Below are 20,293 nucleotides of genomic sequence, written 5' to 3'. Positions count from 1 at the left end.
GCTTTTTATTCTCCATCTGCACTCCATACTGTGCCACTGTTGGTGATAATTTGAGTATGATGCTACCAAATGCAACATGGTGCCATTGTCCTGTTCCCTCCTCCCACCCCCAGATAAGGATGTTATCCATATGCTATTCAAATACGTAAGCAATCTATGCATAGGAGTTCATTTTCAGGCCAGTTTCCTAAGACAGTTCCTGGGGCCAATTATTGTTTCTACTTGGGTCCAGCAGGAACTCCTTAGTATACACAAGCTGCTTATTTTGAGAAGCATTTAATAAAAAGACTGTTCATAAAAAAGAGAATATGACCTAAGAAAATCAACAAGAAAAAGCAACGCTAGCTACATGAAGATGCTACTAACTTGTAAGCTTAAGGAGGAAAAGTATGATTTCCAGAATTTAGAGTTTTATTATCGGAGATGACTACACAACTGAATCTGTGGTTTTAGGCTGAGAAACACTGCCACTAAAAGCAAATCAAGAAACATAAAGAAGCAATAAATATTACAAGTCTTATCTTTGCTTCAAGCCTTAAAGTTTCTATTCATTCTTCTTAGTTTTATTCCACAAATCTTTTATTTTTATGAGTAAATTGTCTAGTTAGCTGCTTATCTGTGGGTTAAGAAGGTATTTCTTAAAATCCTTTATTTGTCCATGTCTGGCTACTCTGTGCATGCACCTTATCTCTCTCTCTCTCTCTCTCTCTCTCTCTCTCTCTCTCTCTCTCTCTCTCACACACACACACACACACACACACACAATCTCTCCAGCCCTTCTTTCTCAGGGCTATCAAATTCTCCTGAACTTTACTGTGAAAATCCATTATTTTACATGTAGTGTAAATCTGTATGTATCTGTTTCAAATTATTGTTCATTGACCAGTGGGGAAAACAGTTCCTATTCTGGCTCCATACATAATCTGTTGTTTGGAAAGTTTCCATAATGTCTGGATTGTCTACAAAAATAACAGCATCATAACACTTTTGTCCTGGATGTTTACGTCTTGAACAATTGCCAGGGATATACTTTTGTTACATAAAGAAAAAAATGTAGACATCCTAAAAAATGAGTTGCTAAAATGTTGTGAAATATTTATATGAATATTTAGTTTGAATTTTTTAGTCACCATCCTCATTCTTTACTGATTAGAATTAAAAGAAGGATTATTATATGTCTTTCTATAATTACGTTGTGAGTGATATGCCATTATTTCAACGATAGATTTGCATATTTTTACCATAATGTCTCTTGTTTTCTTCTAAATAGTTGTCCATATCTTCACACACAATGAATTAAAAAAAAAAAACAAAATAGTACAAAACTGATCAAAACCAAAGAATTTTTCAGTCTGTTTTCTATTGGTAGATTTGCATTTTGCATTCTTTCCTTGGCTAGCTACTCTCTAGCCCTCCAAATCTACTACACCTTTTTTCTACTTTGCTCTTTTTCTGGAAGCCATACGAATTATGATTTCTGCTTTCCTTTTGGGTTCTGCCAATGGGAAACCCAAGCAGGAGAGTAGAAGCAGGAAGATGGATGAAATTGGGTATTTTTTTTTTCTGTTTCCCCAAGATTGGCTGTTCCCTTGACAACTCATCACTGATCATAATTATCTACTTTATCCTATATTTCTGGGTTCTCAGACTTCTCTCTCCCCAAGTTTATTTAAAACCAGAGGCAGTTATGGCAAATAAGATATCAGCTATGAATGCCTATGCTATTCCTTTAGTTTACATACTGCACACAATTTAAGATAAGCCCTTTTGTAAATAAAGCACTCTTGATTTACGCTGTTTGAGTGTGCCATCTCTTTCCTGTTAAGACCAATTGGTCACCATTATTCACCATCACAGGTGCCTGGCAGATTCATAGTCAAGGTTATTCCTTGGTTTATTGAGAAGGATGTTATTATAGTTGACTTGATCAAGTTTATTCTTTTGGCATAGTTTCAGTGTTGCCCCAGAGAGCTTCCTCTCCTCACAGGACAAGAGTTCCACAGTTTATCCTGCCTCCTAGCATAGAAGGAAGATTTTGGTGTTTTTTTAAAATAGTTTTTGTTGTTTTATTGAAATATGAGAAGGGTACAAGGCTAATGCAGAGAATAAAAGGCAAATATTCAAATCCATGCACTAAAATATAGTCTTTTAACCTACATGTACAGGTTTTCAAGAGAGAACTCTACATTTCTTCTCATTCTTATACTAACTACTCTCCTGCAATTATATTTTATTTTAAAGAGATTAATTATATTGAAAGTTGGGAGTAGGATTGCTTTATGTTTCTATTTTAAGTATAAAGATTTAAATGTTTAAAAAATTTAAGTGTGGGAAATATGTAAAAATAAAATGTCTTCTTTTACCTGTTAATTTCAGTAATGATACTGCAGTTCAACTTAACACTTAACTGCCTAACAATCAACTATCCATATAGGGTTGTTTTCTCTTCATATAATTTATAATACTACAAAAAACCAGAAAAAATTTCCATATCATGTGAACTCTGTATTACTCTATCAGCAGTGAACAAAATTTCGTATCATCAAACAAATATTTCTGGATCCTCTAAGGACAGGACTTCTGGATCTGTATAATTTTTGGTGCTGTATCCACATGATATTTACTTCTGATCTCTTCTATTTCGCCATCATCAACTATAAATGATGCCAGCACTGGGATCTGACAGAAGTAGTTCTTAGCCAGAATATGTTTGTGTTTGACTTTGTGAACAAACAGAGGTTTATATCCCTGCAAAGGAAAGAAAAACAAATCCTAATTAAAAGTCACAGATACATATGCTGAGCAAAACTGTCTCATCTCAGTGTTTTTGCTTATCAGTTCATTCAGCCCAAAATTCATTGTTTTTCTTACTTTGCATATTGTCTTTTAAGACTAAATTCCTATGTTTCCACTTGGAAGGCTTCTCTCAAACTCTCTAAATCAAAACCACTGGAAGTATTCATCCAATACATATTCATTCTTAACTTCATTTGTATTCATAGTTAATTTCATTTGTACAGAGTAGGATGTGCACACCTTTTTAGCTGTATTTGAACTAAGAGTGATCATGTAACTGATTACAAGTTTTCATAAATATATGTATGTGTATGTGTGAGAGGTGATCAGAAAACATTTTATGCATTAAAAACCTTGAAAATTTTATTACATTAAAAGCCACATTGCCGTTTATCCCCCTCAAAGTACTTCCACTCCTTTAAATACCCTTCTTGCATCATGTTTGCTACTTTCTGAAGGTATTCTCAAGGACCTCTTTGTTGTCTGATGGTACTGTTGTTACTTTAATATCCTGAATCAATTGAAAGTGTTTACCTTTCAAGTCATTTTGATCTGGGAAGAGTCAGAAGTTGCACAGCACAAGATCTACAAACTAAAGGAGAAGAAGACACACTCTACTGTTTTTATAAGCTTGCCATTTTGTTGGATGGCTATTGGCAGCAGCATTTACATATTTCTTTATCACACTTAGTAAAGACATTCATGAAAGAGGATTTCTGCAGAGAACTACTGCAGAAAGTAACCAGAACAATGAGATGGGTAAGTGTGAACTCTAAGAGAGAGGGAAGTAGTTTGAGGGGGATTAATGGCAATGTGTTTTGTACTATAATGATTTTTCTTAATGTAACATATATATATAATATATACATTTAGCTAAAGTTTACAGGAAAGCTTTTTAAAGATTGAGGTTTTTAATATTAGAAAGATTTACTTATCAATCATCTTTAATTTTTTTTCCATAGGAGAGTTTGATATAATGTAAGAAATGAATTACTGATTCCACATTTTTAACTAATCTTCTAAAAAAAACAGTTGAGGAAGCAAACAGGGGAGGTTGCAATGTCCTGCAGCTTGTTAGAATTGGGTGGGAACTGCTGACTTTTGGTCTATGGTTGCTCCTACCTTGCTCAGTGTGTTCACTGTGAGAGACTGATCTGCATCACTTAGTGAGCTCACAGGACAGATATCTTTCTCCATGCCTTTTTTTGTAACTTGTGAGATTGCAAGGAATCAAGATTATTTTAAATTTCATGTATATTTTACTTGATGGGAAAGCAAATATCTTTGTGTAGTGAGGAAATTCCAGAATACTCACTGTAAAACATAAGCTATTGTTTAACTGGACTGAATATTGATACTTAAAAGAGTATATCAGGCCAAAACTATACAAAGTGCAGAATTTTTTAGGCGTTTGGTTGTTTCTTTTTGCTTTATTTACAGAAATTCAGAGAGATTGGCATCTTGGAAGCTACAAATGCATGTGAATAGAACATTTAATTTGATATAGCAGTAATTTGATTAAATGCACAGAGGGAGTTGTCTGGATTGATTGAAGAAGCACTGGAATATCAGCTTTGGGAATGAACTTCAATCTCATTGTGAATCCTAGATGAAATGATATTGCTAGAATTGGCTTGGCTTCTAGTGATAAAATATTTATGAGGCAGCTTAGTTTACTAAGTATAACATTTAACACAGCTTCAATTTTTTTGCTGTCCTTTTTCAATCCCTAGAGTGAAACTTTTTTGGCTGGCCTCTTAAAACTCTAAAAAATTATTTAAAATAAGAATAAAATTTAACTAATGCCTTCTCTTTATACATCCCCTCTCCAAATAATAAATAAAATAAATAACACTAGGCAGGGAATACTAGTATTCAAAATTGCCACTACATGATTTTATTTCTTTATTTTTTGGCATCTTGCATGGAATTGAAGATGCAGCAGTTTTATCCACTGAAGGCAGAGAACTAATATCAGTCCTTGGGATCCTAAGCGTGCTTTGAGTAAATGGAGCTCTCTACAGATTCTTCAGAGACTTTTCAATTTTGTTCATCAAAATGTTTTACAGATCATATCTTGTAAATTACTAAAATTAAATAGCATTTAATTTTTGCAGTACTTCTTCCACTCCTACTTAGATGGAATTAAATTAAAAACGATGCTTCATCAGTATGATTGTCATGTGGCACACAAAGTTATGAAAGACAGTCAATTGACAATGGAGCGATTTTAGGTAGACTCATGAGGATTAATCAAAGAAGGACAGATTCTGGATTCCAAATACCTATGTGGTGGTAATACTCATTAATTGTTCAAAAATATGCACTGAACTTCTATTTTATGACGGCCACTAATGTATGTATTAGACCTATAAATGCAAATAAGTGAAACCCGTCCTTGCCTTGATGGAACTCACTGTGCAATTTACGTGCTTAAACTTGCTGTTAGTAGAAGACTGTGGTGTCACTTAGATACTTAAGACACTCATATCTCTTTACCTGTTATGTGTCATCTCTCCCTTTTCATTTTAATCTCTGTGATACATACCATCCACATATTTTGTTACTGTTAACCCATAAACTCTATCTCTTAATCCAGTGGACGCACTTAGATCACCCATGGAATGCCTTTACAAAACTAACCAAGTTACATATAATTCCAATGACTAAGTTAACTTCCCAAATAAAGTCTAACTTCTTACCTTTTCAATACTCTCTAGCTTGAGATGAGCAGCTGCTTCATCTTTGGTGAGAAGAATGCAATTCCAAGGGGACCACTCCAAGGACTTATCCCATCTAACCATGACCAGGTCATTGAGATCGTCCCAGGCACTGAGCACAGACTGGGATGCCCAGATGTTCTCTATCAAGTATTGAATATCTTGGAGCTGCAATCAAAAAAAGTATGACAATAATTTTATTTTATCTAAATTAAAATATTTTACAATTATTAAATCACTTGAGAAAATAATTAAATTATATTGACTACATTAATGAACAACATTCATAAGATTTCAGTGGCATATAGTAGACCCTTACATTTTACCAAACTTCTGTCCATTGTGTCCTCACTGCATTATTAATCTCACGTCACAACTACATCTTTAACCTGCAGTAAGCTGGATATATTTCTTCCAGTGTGCTAACTACTTATACCTTAGTAATAACTTATTAATACTTTAATAAATATATGACACTAAATACTTTTTAAAAATTCATTAGTAACTATTCTGAGGACCATGATAAAAGTTTTTTTCCAGCTATTGACTGCTATTTTACCAGTGAGGAATCTGACATTTAATAAAGATTAAAAAATTCATTTAATGTTAAGTATAAGATTTTCTTGTCCTAATGAAAGCAAGGGAAGGCATGGAAACAAAATAAGCATTTCAACTTCAAAAAACTTAAAAATTGCATTCATGAAAACAGATCAAACCCAAGACCTCAAGCAGACTAATGCAAACGCTTTATCACTGCACTGCATTCCAAGCCCTCTCAGCATCACTTTATATCATGAGTTCTTTATATGTAAATTTAGAACTGTAAGAAAGGAGCACATTTGACAAAGTATACAGATTGTAACAGAATTATTACTTTTAAAACGCTGTGTAAGAAAATAGAACGTTTTCTATAAAATCAGCAGATAAACCTAAGTTTTCCAAACTTTAAAAGACAAAAAGCTTGTCACCATAATCTACTATGGTGTTTCATAAATGGATAATTCAACATGTTAAGTTCAGTTAATGAAGCCTAGCTTTCATTTAATGCAAGAAAAAATACCATAACAGCTGCTATGCAAAATAATTCATAGGATATTAAAATGTAATGTTTCATTTATTTTTACTTATATTCAAAATGTGAATCTCATTCACACTCTTTATTGTAAATTGCATCAATTGTAATAATAATTTTAAGAATGTTAAAAATAGAATGAGATATTTGCATGTATATGTCAAATGTGCACATGACAAGCATGGTTGGTAACAAACATGCTCTGATGTGCAGTAAGCATTATATTTGAAATTGCTCAATAATGAGAAATAGATGCTCATTCTGTAGTATCTGAATGGATTTCAGGTAAACCAGATGACTATTCAAAATCTCTTCATCATGTTCAAACACTATTAAGTTTTTAACCATTCCCAGTAAGTTTTCCTATTTCATGAGAAAGTTCAAATACTTAAATTATGCCTGATGATATTACTAAAATATATATTAATCAAAATTATATTAATTACAGGAAGGAAAGCTATTGGGCACTTATGTGCCTACTTATCCAAGACACTAGAGAAGCAAGATAAGAGGGCCAAAATCCAACACAGGCACAGTATCAGATACTAATCTTATCGGACAGGTAAAAACACTGTCCTGGTATGTTTTCATTCAGTATATGTGGTGACTAGTTTCTTGTTAACTTGACTAGCCTAAGGATTTCCAGATATTCAACCAAATGATATCCTGAGTGTTTTTGTAGAAGTATCCTTGGATTAAAATAACATTTAAACTGGTGGACAGAGTGGGTACAGCAGATTACCCTCCACACATGGGTGGGCTTCATCCAATTGTAAAAGTGTGGGATAGAATAAAAGCTTGAGTCTCCCTTCAAGGAAAGATGAACTCTGCTGCCTAATGACCTGTGAATTAAGACATCTATCTTTCCTCACTCAACACAGCCTGCTGGTCTCCAGGTCAGAACCGGGCACTGGCTTTGCAGAACTAGGAGTTGCCAAGCTCCAAAGTCATGCAAGCCTGTTCTTCATAATATATCCATTCATCACAGACATGAATTCTCAATAATTAACCCTAATACAATATTGAATATTCAAGTGATGAGTTAATTTAAGGTCTCTATAATTCTCACAAAGGACATATTCATCTGTCATATTAACAATTCTTGAAGAAAAGCACTTAAAAATTTCAACTCTAACATAAACATCATCTTTATTAATAAAGTGCTCATTCCAGTGAAAGATATTTAATCACTTTTGATCTGTAGTTTTCAAACTGTGGGTTGTTACCTCCTGGGTGATGCCAAATTCTTCAAAGAAAGATTAGAATGAGGAGATTCAGACAGAACAGAAAATATTTAAGGGCATTTATATTAGTAAAAGTAAACGTAACTTTGGGAAAATTTTGTCTTTGGGCCAATACTAGACTATCTAGTTTTGAATTCCAGTGGTGATGTTAACTAGTATAAATTTTGGAAAGTTAGTTAACTTTTCAAAGCTTAAATTTCTTCATCTGTAGAATGAAAATAATTCTTATTTTCATAGGATTACAATGTTGGATGAATTAACACATGGAGTGCACAAAGCCATGTAAGCACTATCTGAATGTTGGCTATTATTATTAATAGTGTCATGCATACCTATGCTAACTTTTGATAAAAGCACATATTATTATATAGATCATGATTAAAATATTTAGAGACTTTGTTTAACACAATGCATTACATTTGGAAACTTTTTAAACACCTCAAGTTTTTTTTTTATTCACAGTATTTTGCATTTATTATTACATTCAATTTTGTTTATTTTAATTAATAACTTTAATTACAAAAAACCTGACCTATTTAATAGTGTGTGAATGCCAGTATCATTATTGAGATCAAAAGTTCTTTATGGGTTGTTTTTATTAGTAAGTTGTTGATGTTCGGAGCTTGCCCACTTTCACAAAATAGGTTCTGGTAATCATACTGGTGTGGGGAGATTTAAGCACATTGCATGTACGCTCAATTTTCTTTCTCTTTGGAGGAACACAGAATAAATAATACCGGAAACTGAACACCAGCCTCAAATGATAATATACAAGTGGGATGAGAAAAGACTACCCTTTTTTATAAGGAACATATATGTGCTTTTTTGCCATGTTAATGTTTCTACTAAGAAATATTAATTGAGTTGAATAATATTCCGCTAAAGAATATTTTTAAAATCTTACTCCTATCTTTTTCTGAAAGAAGCAAAATTTGTGACTGGATACTATTAGCACCCACAGTTTTAGCTCAGGGAAAGTTAAGAAAAAAGATAAAATGGGCCTCCTCTTACATCTCCTCTGCCCCTCTTTAAGGCAGTTGGTTATCGGACAATTTCTCATTGTTCCTTCCTCCATCTTGGAAAATTTCAAACCATTTTCATATTTTAAAATTGAACAGAAGTCTTGTCAAGTTGGAGGCAGAAAAAAAATCAGTCGAAATAATATTCTATTATTATTTAGTATCATCTAGAATATACTTCAAAAAGAATTGCAAGGAGTCTTGATAGACGTGTCAAAGTGTAAATGTCTAGTCCTTATCTGTCTTTAAGAGCCAAGAAAGGCTAGCAGAAGGTGTGGGGCAGCCCCTTTGATCTCAGTGACACCATGATATCAGCTTTACTTTCTAAAATGAGATTTCTTAATCTATTCCTCAGACTCTCTGAACATCAATAGGAATAGAATTTAAATTCCCACACAACAGCAGATCACTCTCAGGATTCACCTTGACACCATAAACTACCTGTATTCACTCTACCTCTGTTTCTGAGGACCTCTGCATGAGCCAGAGAGGTCATTCATTACTTCGCCAGTCATCTTTGTAGCCCCTGCTTCCCACTCACCTAATTATATTCCTACCTCTACTTCCCTCTCTGTGGCTTTCGCTGTGTCCTCTACAACTACTGTCATTAACCAGCCTTTCCCACTCCACTATGAACAGCCTTTGCTTCCCTCCTTCAGCTGCCCTTTTTCAAAATCAGAGCTCACATTTCTCACCATTCAGCCTCCTCCCATCTGCAATCTACCATTCAGACATTTCAGTCTGACTGTAACAATCTCCTCCAACTTGTATGGTGATAAACCATGAGGCGGTAATTCCCTCGCTTCATTGGAATTATCAGCTTTAGTGTTAATTTTTATGTTTTGCATTAATTACTATTTTTCCTATTTTATCTTCCTTGTCACAACCTATATTATACATTCTATCCTTTCAATTATAATCTTACTAATAGCCTAACATTCCTTTGTTTCTTGTCTTTTTCTTGTAAAACAAGTAACTCATGATGTCTATGCTCCACATTCTTCCTGTGCTCACCTTGCTAAAGAAAATCTTACACTTCCCATTCTGGTACCACATAAAGTCATGGTCACTCACCTTAACTTCTCATTGTTATGGTTTAGGTATAAAATGTCCCCCCAAAACTTTGCATTTAGAGGGTCAGAAAGGGCAGGTCGCAGGAAGTGTGACTTTAAAGGGTTCATTCTTATCTTTCACTCCTCTCTTCTCTCTCTTCCTGACCACCATCCCATGAACAACTTCTCTCTAACCATGCTGTTCTGCCATGCTGTTTCTGCCTTGGATCCACAAAACTATTCACTAAAGCCCTGAGCCAAAATAAATTTTTCATCCTTTAAACTGTAAGTATTGGGCATTTTGTCTGAGTAACAGGGAAGTCATCAAAAGTTCTTGACATGCATCTTAATTCAATTTAGGTTTTGTTTTTCACAGTTCTTTTCCCCTCTGGCTGCAATGACTGAAATTTCACTATCAAATATTCTACGCATTTCATAATTCTCTCCTTTATAGTATCTCTCAACAAATGGAAATAGCATCAGAAGGCAACCCATAGGATGTGAAATGATTATTTCCACTTTAATTTCAATAAAGAGGTAATCCTCCTCTTAACCAAGGGCAATTCACACATCATGCTTCAGATCATATCCTCTAGTATCCCTTTGTTCGTGCCATTTAAATAATTGTGTAAAGACATATCCTTCTCTAAAATCAATAATTAATTTAATGTTCATATCATTTCTCTGTGAGTAGATACTGTAGATATTCCCATTTCAGAGACAGGTAGATTGAAGTACATACAACTTTGGCATGTCACATGTTCACAGACAGAGCTGTCATATGTAATGTTGGCTCCAACGTTCTGCTCCTGTGCTTCAGTCTCTTCCCCTGACTGGATTGTTTGTTGTTGTTGTTGTTTTTAACAGTGTTAAATGTATCCCATTTTTCCAGTCTAAAAATTAGATTCCCACACTGTATATCACCTCTGCTGCAACACAACAGTGTCACTTCTGCCTCTAAGTCTTCACGCACGCTATTCCCTGGCCCTTGATGCTTTATCAAAGTCACCAGGTTAACTCCTGTTCACTCTTCTGTCTCATCTTTAGGTCATATCCTCAAAGGAGCCTCTGCTGACCCACAAATAATGTAGCATCATTTTAATACCTTACAGTACTTGGTCTGTCCTCCTGTAGTACTAGTAATTGTTGCTACAGAATTTTATAATAATTTTAATGTCTGCCTACTAAACTGTAAGGTCTGATTCACAAGTGCATACTTAGAATGTAGAATAGCATTTAATTACCAAAAAAGTGTCTGCATGTAAAAATCAGGAATACAATCATTGTCTACATCAGGAAACGCAAGAAGAATGTGTTCAACCACACACTACACTTTATGTCACTACAGCTCCTTAGAGGACAATCCTTCGAAGACAAATTTTAGGCACTGGCACCCCTTACTGATCATACCTGCATCAAGAACGCGATTTGAGCATCGTCGTCGTAATTGGCTTCTGAAGAGTAGAGCCGCCGAAGTAAGCATTTATATTTCAAAAATGACTCTCGTCGTCTTGCCTCATTCTCAAGGTTAACGCAGCTACGACACTTGTACACGTGGCGTGAGGTCGCGGACACAGCAAATTCTGTAGAAGGCAGGTACAGCTGGCAACTGCGGCAAAAGTAAATCTTCTTATAAAACTTCAGTGGGTCTTGAGGGATCTAAATAACAGAAAAAAGCGAAAGAACAAAAGAAGGAAGGGAAGGCAGGCTCGGAGTAGAGAAGAGGAAGGGGAGAAAAGGTCAGGCCGAATACTAAATACACAGAAGTACTAATGACTAAAATTTTTATTGTCCTGTGCCTTATAATTTTTGATAGTAGAGACCAGAGAACATGGCGGACAGACAACAGCAACTACCAGAGGCTCTCTGAAAGGTTCGGCTCAGAGGCCAGAAATAATGCGGACTAGGGAGACACGAATCAGTAGAGATATGCTCTGCTGACTCAGGAACGAACTGGGCTGAGAGAATCCAACTTGGAATACAGTCCTGGCGCTAAAATAGGAACAGAAAAATCTCGGTGCGGAGGCTCGACTCCGCGCCATCGGAAACCGGTTTGGATTTCCCGCCGTGCGGCGGCCGGCTATCTCCACAGCGGCTCAGCAAGGAGAGACGCGCCGAGCTCTGGGAGCGCCGAGCTCTGGGAACGGGAGAACGGAGTCGAAAAAAAAAAAAGGACGGACAGAGGTGTACACGAAAACTGACTGGTGGCGAGGTGAGTGAGAATCTGACCCCCCACCACAGTTTGACTCTAGCGGAGATCTCTCTGGGCGCCATTCCCCTCTCGGACGGGATTGGAGAAAAGTGCCTGGCCTGAGTGACGCTGCTGGCGGACTCTCTAGGCTAGACTAGCCTAACCCAGATCCCAGAGCCGGACGATGGCCCGGAGGAGCGACTGACTTCCGCGTAGGCTGCCTCCTCCGACTCCCTGGTGCGCAGCGGTGGGCGGGAACAACTAGCCAGCGCAATTTGATCAGGCTGTGGCTGACAGGCAGGGAAGCCGGGCCTCCTTTGTAAGATTGCATTTTATAAGGAACAAAAAATATGGGGAAGGGAAGCAACAAAAAAAGCTCCTCGGCCCCCAATCCTGAGAAACAGGCAATAATGGACGCCGCACCAGTATACATTAAGCACCATATTGAGAGCCTCATAGACCAATTCAGGAATGAAGTTATCAATGATCTGAAGCTAGAAGTATGCAGAATAGTTAGAGAAATGCTAAACACCACCCAGGAAAAAACAGATGGTGGAATGGAAGAACAGAAAAAGAGGGGAGAATTGCTTGTTGGAGAAAACAGAGAAAGCATTGAGTATGTGAAGCAGGTTCAAAGGGACTATCAAGAAATTAATAAGTCTATACAAGACTGGCATAACAGCTTGAAAGAAACTAAGGACAGACTATCTGAACTGGAGGGCAGACTTGAAATATGGGAGAATGAAATGAAAAACTTCTTAAAAATAACAAAGAAACAAACAGCAATAATACAAAGACAAGAAGATGATAAGAGGAGCCACCACTTAAGGATTAAGAACATAGAAGAAGAAGTAGGGACACAAACAAATGAATTACAAAAGCTACTCACAGAAATAATCCAGGAGAATTTTCCTAATTTAGCAAAAGGTAAAGATACTCAGCTGTATGAGGCATACAGGACCCCAGCTACCTACAACCCTAACAGAGAAACACCCAGGCATATAATAATAAAAATCCCAGAAATTCAATACAAGAACAGAATATTAAAAGCTGTAAGAGACAAGAAACAGATCACTTACAAAGGAACACCCATAAGAATTACAGCAGATTTCTCTTCACAAACCATCAAATCACGAAGAGCGTGGGGGGAAATAATTCAAGCTTTGAAAGATAATAATCTCCAGCCAAGATTGAGATATCCTGCACAACTGTCCCTGGAAATTGATGGAAAAACGAGGTGCTTCCAGGATAAAGAGGAACTGGGGGAATTTGCAACCACCAATTCAACTCTACAGAAAGTATTGCAGGATATCCTAAAAAAAGAAAAATACAAAGAACCCAGAAATAGTGGCAGGGAGGCCACAACGAATGGAGCAGAGAACAAAATGAAGAAGACAAACTGACAGCTACTGACAGAAAAAGAGCTCAACAGAAATGAGACAGAGAAGATTGGATGATAGGAACAGCTATTTTTGAGAAAATGACATCTTAATAGGTAATGCTGATTCAGTACCATCTTGTTTTGAAGTCTCATCTAGCTTTTGTTCTTCTGTCTCCAATGGTCTAACCAGGTTGTATCTTATTGGATTTTGTTATGTACGTTAGTATAAGCAAAAACCTTTTAAAGACAAGGAGATTATACAGAGACCATTGTTCATTTTCTGTTAGTCAATTCCAAATACTCTATAATGCTGTCATTCTCTTAAATGGTTTTACATTGTTTTGATATACTTAATGCTACAGTATATGAAGTTGTACTCAAGGACTTCAGGGAGGGAGTCAATATGGTAATTATTTTTAAGTCGGAAATATCTGGTGGTGAAACACTATTCTGCTTAAAAGGTTATGTTTTGATCTGCCCTGTTTCGCTGTTATGCCCTCTTTTTCTTTTTCTCAATCTCCACTCCATTATATACTTTTTTATTGTTATCCATTTAATTAAAGGGAAAAATATAGCAGGATATAATATAGTAACCCACTTTGACTTTCTATTTTCTCGATTTGAAGCCCTGTATTACTCTCACCATCTTGTTTTTGACTGAGGTTCCTCTATTCTGTTTTGCTGAATAGTATCAGGTTCGAAAGTTTAGGCATCAGCTGAGAAGATAATGAGATTCATTATAACGCCCATTCTCGTTGACTTCTATCTACTTTTGAAGACCTACAATATCTCCAATGTTTTGGTTTTGTCGGTTTTATCCTTTACGGTTTTGTTCAATAGTATTACAACTAACGATATAGGCAATTCTATTAGAAATAGCGGGAGGCATTAGGGTAACCATTGTTGATCACCTTGTATTATGTTTTTATATTATCTATTATATCCACCCTTTTGACTTGACCGATTCTGTTCTGTCATGTCACATTTGGTTTTACTCTCTTCCAAAAAAGCAATAAGAACAGTGGGAGCAATGAAACCCAAAATGTGTAATAGTCACTGTACAAAAGAGAGGAAAAGAAAATGCTCTAAACTATATAACTGCATGTATATTTAAATGTATAAGACAGAAAATGATATCACAGAGTTCTAATGGATCATTGAACAGAACTGTTTGCAGTATCATTGCTGGAATGTCCACTCTACAAACTTTAATTCTGTGACTTGAACAATTATTTCTAAGATGGCAATATGTAATCTATTAACTAGTGATTTCCTACTGCGCATTTTTTTTCTTCTGTAAATCTGTATAACTTGTACCCTTCACTGTTTTTTTTTCTTTTCTTTTCTCCTTAAATAAAAATTAAAAAAAAAAAAAAAAAAAAAAAAAAAATAATTTTTGATAGTAAAACAGTACGTACAAACCCTTTTCTTCAATGAACTCAGTACTGTTAGGACGATTAAATGCAGATGTTTTATACTTTGATTAACTGCTTTGAAGATAACAATAAGCAATGTATATACCATGTTACCCCCTAATTATTGTACTTTGAAAGTTTGGGGGGTTTCCCTCTTTAAAATAAAATAGAACTGAAAAGAAAAGAAAAAAACCAGTACGTACATTTAAAACCATCAATTCCTCCCAGTTAAAGAACGATCTAGACATGCAATCAAAGAACTAGAAGACGTTTCTGGTTCTGATTCTGAGTTTCACTTATTAAGTTTCTCTTGAACAATTGCTTCATCTTCCTACCTTCCAGGAATTAAACTAGACAAATATATCATAAACTTCATGAAGACCAATTAACACACCTCCTTACTACATGGATAAATTATTTATAAAACCATGAAAAGATATGCTCTACCTATGCAAAAGTGAGAAGAAAGAAGATAATTTATTCCTATGAGTATGATGGCCGCAGACACTGATTAAGCTGTACAATTTAACTATATGAGAATTTTCTAGTGAACACTGAGTGCTTTCTCTGGCTCTCTTCCAGAAAGTAGTGGCAGGATAAGGGTGCTTCTTTAAATTCTACCAGGTAAACTCAAAATGTGCAAATGAGCCACAACCTTTATAAGTCAGTCATAGTGTTTTTTACTAAAGCATGTAGTATGAGATACTAAAGAGTATGTTCTCAAAATACAAAAGGACCAAGGAATAACCCCTAGATTTGTTCTAGATGCTAGAAAAAAATTAAATCTTTTAAGTGATATTTCACAATTGCATGAGCAGTTTGTTTTTATGTAAACAGAAAAGTGATTTTAATTTGATAGAAAACAATATGGACTATCATTCCAATTTACTTGATGAATTAAAGAGTTATTTATAAGATTCTATTTGATCATTTTTATAAAATTGTTTTAATTTAATAATAATATAACTAATTATATTTGACAAATAAGTTTCTTTTTGACAATTTCCAACTAAAACTTATTACACCTCAAAGCAAAAACAATTTGCTTTGTTTCATAAAAGTCTTACTAAAACCAAGTCTATTTCCATCTTAGACCTTTCTAAAGCAATAGAATTTTTAAAAAAAATTTCCTACTAAATGGAAGACTCTATATTTTTACCCATGACATATTCTTTAGAACATGGCATAAAAACCATTCTCTGTTATTCTATAGATTTAGTTGCATGAGTTTGCCTGCCACGCTAGAATGATAATATTCTCAAGGGCCAGGGATACAGCTCAGTGGCACAGCAAATGCCTGGCAAGTGTGAGGTCCTGAGTTTGATTCCCAGCCCCCAAAACAAAACAAATAAAGACAAGAAAAACAAAACAAGAATGATATTCTCAGATTCCTGTGGAGCATTTCTGTGTTGTTTGTGCCTCATTTATTACTAGGCACACAGACAATGTTAAAAAGTACTTGAATGAGATAAATTAAGAGTAATGCATTACTACTGTCATAATAAAACACATGGGATTCAATCCAAAAGTTAAGAAGATATTCAGGCATTCAAAGATGATTTAGCTTGTTTCTAGGCTACTAAAATCAGTAACAGTGTCCACTACTGTGTACACAGGTATAAAGTAGGAAAAATAAAAGAACAAGTTATTAATATTTTAAGACACACAGACAAAATTAAAATAAAAAGTAGATGATGAAGAAAATAGTGTCCAAATGATGTAATATATTGAAGAAAACTATGATCTTTATCATTAATGCATTTGATTTTTAACAATGTATCAAACACAACATCCATCCATTGTTAAAAATCAAAAACAGAAACAAAACCACCAAAACAAAATAGAAATTGAAGATAACTTCTTTTCCCCAGAAAAAAGACATCTGCAAAAATCTAAAGCTGATGTTGTATTGGATTGTGAAAATCTTATATTTTCCCATCTGCCTCTGCCCTGTTTTCTTTCAGGTCGGGATGAGCCCGGCCGGCTCCGCAAGCACCTGGCAGTCTGATGGAAACAGAAAAAGGAGGAGAGGAGGAGGATTTAGGGAATAAGAGCTGGGGAGCCCTTCTGCACCACAGAACATTTCTAATAACTTGGTGAAGATAGAAAAATTGTCAAAAAGGCTGTGGCATTCCTATACAAGTTTTGCTAAGTTGAGAAGGTTGTACTTGAACTTACAATTCTCCTGTCTCAGCCTCCTCGAGTACTTGGATTTACAGCATCACGTACTCTAGATTCACCCATCTCTGGAAAAACCCCACTGGGACTTTTGGGAGAACATGGTAGATAGATAGCAGCAGCTTCGGAGGCTCTCTGAGAAACCACACTTAAAATCCAGGAATGCTGTCTGGAGAAAAGTCCTAAGCAAGGGGAGATACACCCTGCCAACCCAGGAGCAGACTAAACTAAGAGAAGCCAACTGGAAACACAATCCTGATGATATAACAGGAACAGATAAGGTCTCAGCATGGAAGCTGGAGCCCACGCCACAGGCAGCTGCAATTTGAACTTCCTGCAGCCGCTGCGTCCCAATTAGCACGGCAAGGAGAGAGGCGCAAAAGCTCTGAGAGTGGGAAGTGGTGAGTGGAGTTGAGAGCAGTACTGGCCAGGAGTCCAGCATCAACCTATGGTGAGTGAGTGGATCAGAGACCCTTCCACAGAGTAAGAGGCTTCAGCAAAGGACATACTGGGACCAGGTAGACTGGCCGGAACAGGAGGCTGCAGTGTCCTTAGGTGTATATTCCCCTCTCAAGAGGGGAGTGCCTGGCCAGGGTGATGCCATAGACTAAGACCCAGTAGGCTAGGCCAAACCAGATCCCAATGCCTGGAGGTGCACCTTAGCAGTGAAGCCTTCGGTAGGTTGACTTGGAGGGGCGGGCCCAGCAGAGGCTGCCCAGGTCTCTGTCTCACTAGTACACTGCAGTGGGTGGAACACCTAGCCGGCGCAATTCAAACAAACCATAACTGACAAAGAAAGAAACTGGGCCTCCTATATTTGCTTGTATAAAAGGAACAAAAAATATGGAAAGAGGGAATAACAAGAAAGGGTCCTCGGTCTCCAATCTTGAGAAACATGCAATAGCAGACATGGCACCTATAGACATAAAGTGTTATCTCCGGAGCCTCATAGATGAGTTTAGAAATGAAGTTATTAATGACCTAAAGCAAGACATAAGTAGAATAGTTAGGGAAATGCTAAACACTGCCCAAGAAAAAAAAATGGTGGAATGCAAGAACAGAAAAAAAGGGGAGAATTGTTTGATGGAAAAAATAGAGAAAACATAGAATACATGAAGCAGGTTCAAAGACATTACCAGGAAACTAAAAACTCTATCAAAAGCTGGCATAACAGCTTGAAAGAAACTAGGGACAGATTATCTGAACTGGAAGGCAGATTTGTAATGTGGGAGCATGAAATGAAAAACTTCTTTAAAATAACAAGAAAACAAACAGCATAATACAAAGGCTAGAAGATGATAAGAGGATCTATAACTTAAGAATTAAGAATATAAAAGAAGAAATAGGGATACAAACAAATGGACTACAAAAGCTATTCACAGAAATAATCCAAGAGAATTTCCCTAATTTAGCAAAAGGTAAAGATACTCAGATGTATGAGGCATACAGGACTCCAGCCACCTACAACCCAAACAGAGCTACACCCAGGCATATAATAATCAAAATTCCAGAAATCCAATATAAGAACAGAGTATTAAAAGCCATCAGAGAAAAGAAACAGATCTTTTACAAGGGAACACCCATCAGAATTACAGCAGACTTCTCGACACAAACCATCAAATCACAAAGAGCGTGGGGTCAAATAATTCAAGCTTTGAAAGATAATAACCTCCAGCCAAGATTGATATATCCTGCACAACTGTCCCTAGAAATTGATGGAAAAATAAGTTGCTTCCAGGATAAAGAGGAACTAGGGGAATTTGCAACCACCAATTCAACTCTACAGAGAATACTGCAGGATATTCTAAAAAAGAAAAATACCAAGATTCCAAAAACAGTGGCAGAGAGGCCACGATGAATGGAGCAGAAAGCGAAATGAAGAAGACAAACTGACAACAAATGACAGAAAAAGAGCTCAACAGAAATGAGGCAGAGAAAATCGGATGTTAGGAACAGCTATTTTGGAGAAAACAAGACATCATAATAGCTAGTGCTCATTTATTATCATCTTGTTTTGAAGTCCCATCAAACTTGTATTCTTCTGTCTCCATCGGTCTTAAAAGGTTATATCTTATTGGATTTTATTATATATGATAATATAAGCAAAAACTTTTATAGACAAGGAGATTATACAGAAACCATGGTTCATTTTCTGTTAATTGGTTCTAAATACACTGTAGTAATGTCATTCTCTTGAATGGTTTTATATGTTTGATATGTTTGGTGCTACAGCATCCGAAGTTATACTCAAAAATTTCAAGGAAAGAGACACTATGGTAATTATTTTTATGTCAGGATATCTTGCTTAAATGGTTATGTTTTGACCTGTGCTGTTCTGTTGTTATGCCCTCTTTTATCTGAATCCCCTTGTTTTTAAAAATTATTTACTTTTTTCTTTTCATCTTTTTAATTAAGGGAAAAATAAATAAAAAATAGCAGGATACATTATAGTAACCTACATTGATTTCCTATTAACTTGATTTGAAACCCTGTATTGCCCTCACCATCTTGTTTTGACTGATTTTCCCCTATTCTGCTTTGCTTGATAGTACCAAGTTCGAAAGTATAGGCAAAACTGTGAAGACAATAAGATTCATTATGACGCCCATTTCCGGTTGACTGTTATCTTCTTTTAAAGTCCTGTAATGTCTCTAATGCTTTGGTTTTATTCTTTACTGTTTTGTTCAATTTTATTATAACTGGCAATTCTTAAAATAGCAAGAGGCAGTATGGTAACCATTGTTGATCACCTGGCATTTTGTTTTTACATTATGTACTATGTCCATCCTTTTGATTTGACTGACTCTGTTCTGATATGTCACATTTGGTTTTACTCTCTTCAAAAAAAGTAATAAGAACTGTGGGAGTAATAAAACCCAAAATGTGTAATTGTCATTGTATAAAAGAAAATAAAAGAAAGTGCTCTAAAGGTTATAACTGCATATATGTTTAAGTGTATAAGATAGATAACCATATTACTGAGTTTTTTTGGATCACTGAACAAAACTGATTGCACTCTCACTGTTTGAAAGTCCACTTTATATGCTTCAATTTTGTAACTTGAACAACTATTTCTAAGATGAGAATATGGAATCTATTAACTAGTGATTTCTTACTGTTTATTTTTTAAATTTTGTATTACTTGTACCCTTTTTCTGTTTTTTTCTTTTTCTCCTTAAATTAAAAAAAAAAAAAAAAAAAGATTCTTTCCCCGTGCAATTTTCA

The 20,293-nt window shown here is 35.6% G+C and overlaps 1 protein-coding gene across 3 annotated transcripts in view; it reads right to left on the bottom strand.

The window, feature by feature from the left end:
* Positions 1 to 1,420: 1,420 nt before the first annotated feature.
* Iqub (IQ motif and ubiquitin domain containing) overlaps positions 1,421 to 20,293 on the bottom strand; it is a 73,812-nt gene continuing 54,939 nt past the window's right edge. For all 3 annotated transcript variants that reach the window (XM_023567333.2, XM_003475043.4, XM_063241402.1), the window contains 3 exons: positions 11,314 to 11,562; positions 5,499 to 5,684; positions 1,421 to 2,748 (listed from right to left, as the gene is read on the bottom strand). In XM_023567333.2, coding sequence (XP_023423101.2) covers positions 2,566 to 2,748; positions 5,499 to 5,684; positions 11,314 to 11,562 — 618 coding nt within the window. In that variant the 3' untranslated portion in view covers positions 1,421 to 2,565. The remainder of the gene's footprint in view (positions 2,749 to 5,498; positions 5,685 to 11,313; positions 11,563 to 20,293) is intronic.

The sequence above is a fragment of the Cavia porcellus genome, unplaced genomic scaffold (assembly GCF_034190915.1).
Source record: "Cavia porcellus strain 051 isolate PalLab524CR breed Dunkin Hartley unplaced genomic scaffold, mCavPor4.1 scaffold_2, whole genome shotgun sequence".
Taxonomy (NCBI): Eukaryota; Metazoa; Chordata; class Mammalia; order Rodentia; family Caviidae; genus Cavia; species Cavia porcellus.
Note: the sequence above shows the minus strand (reverse complement) of the source record. Positions and strands in the feature narration are given on the sequence as shown.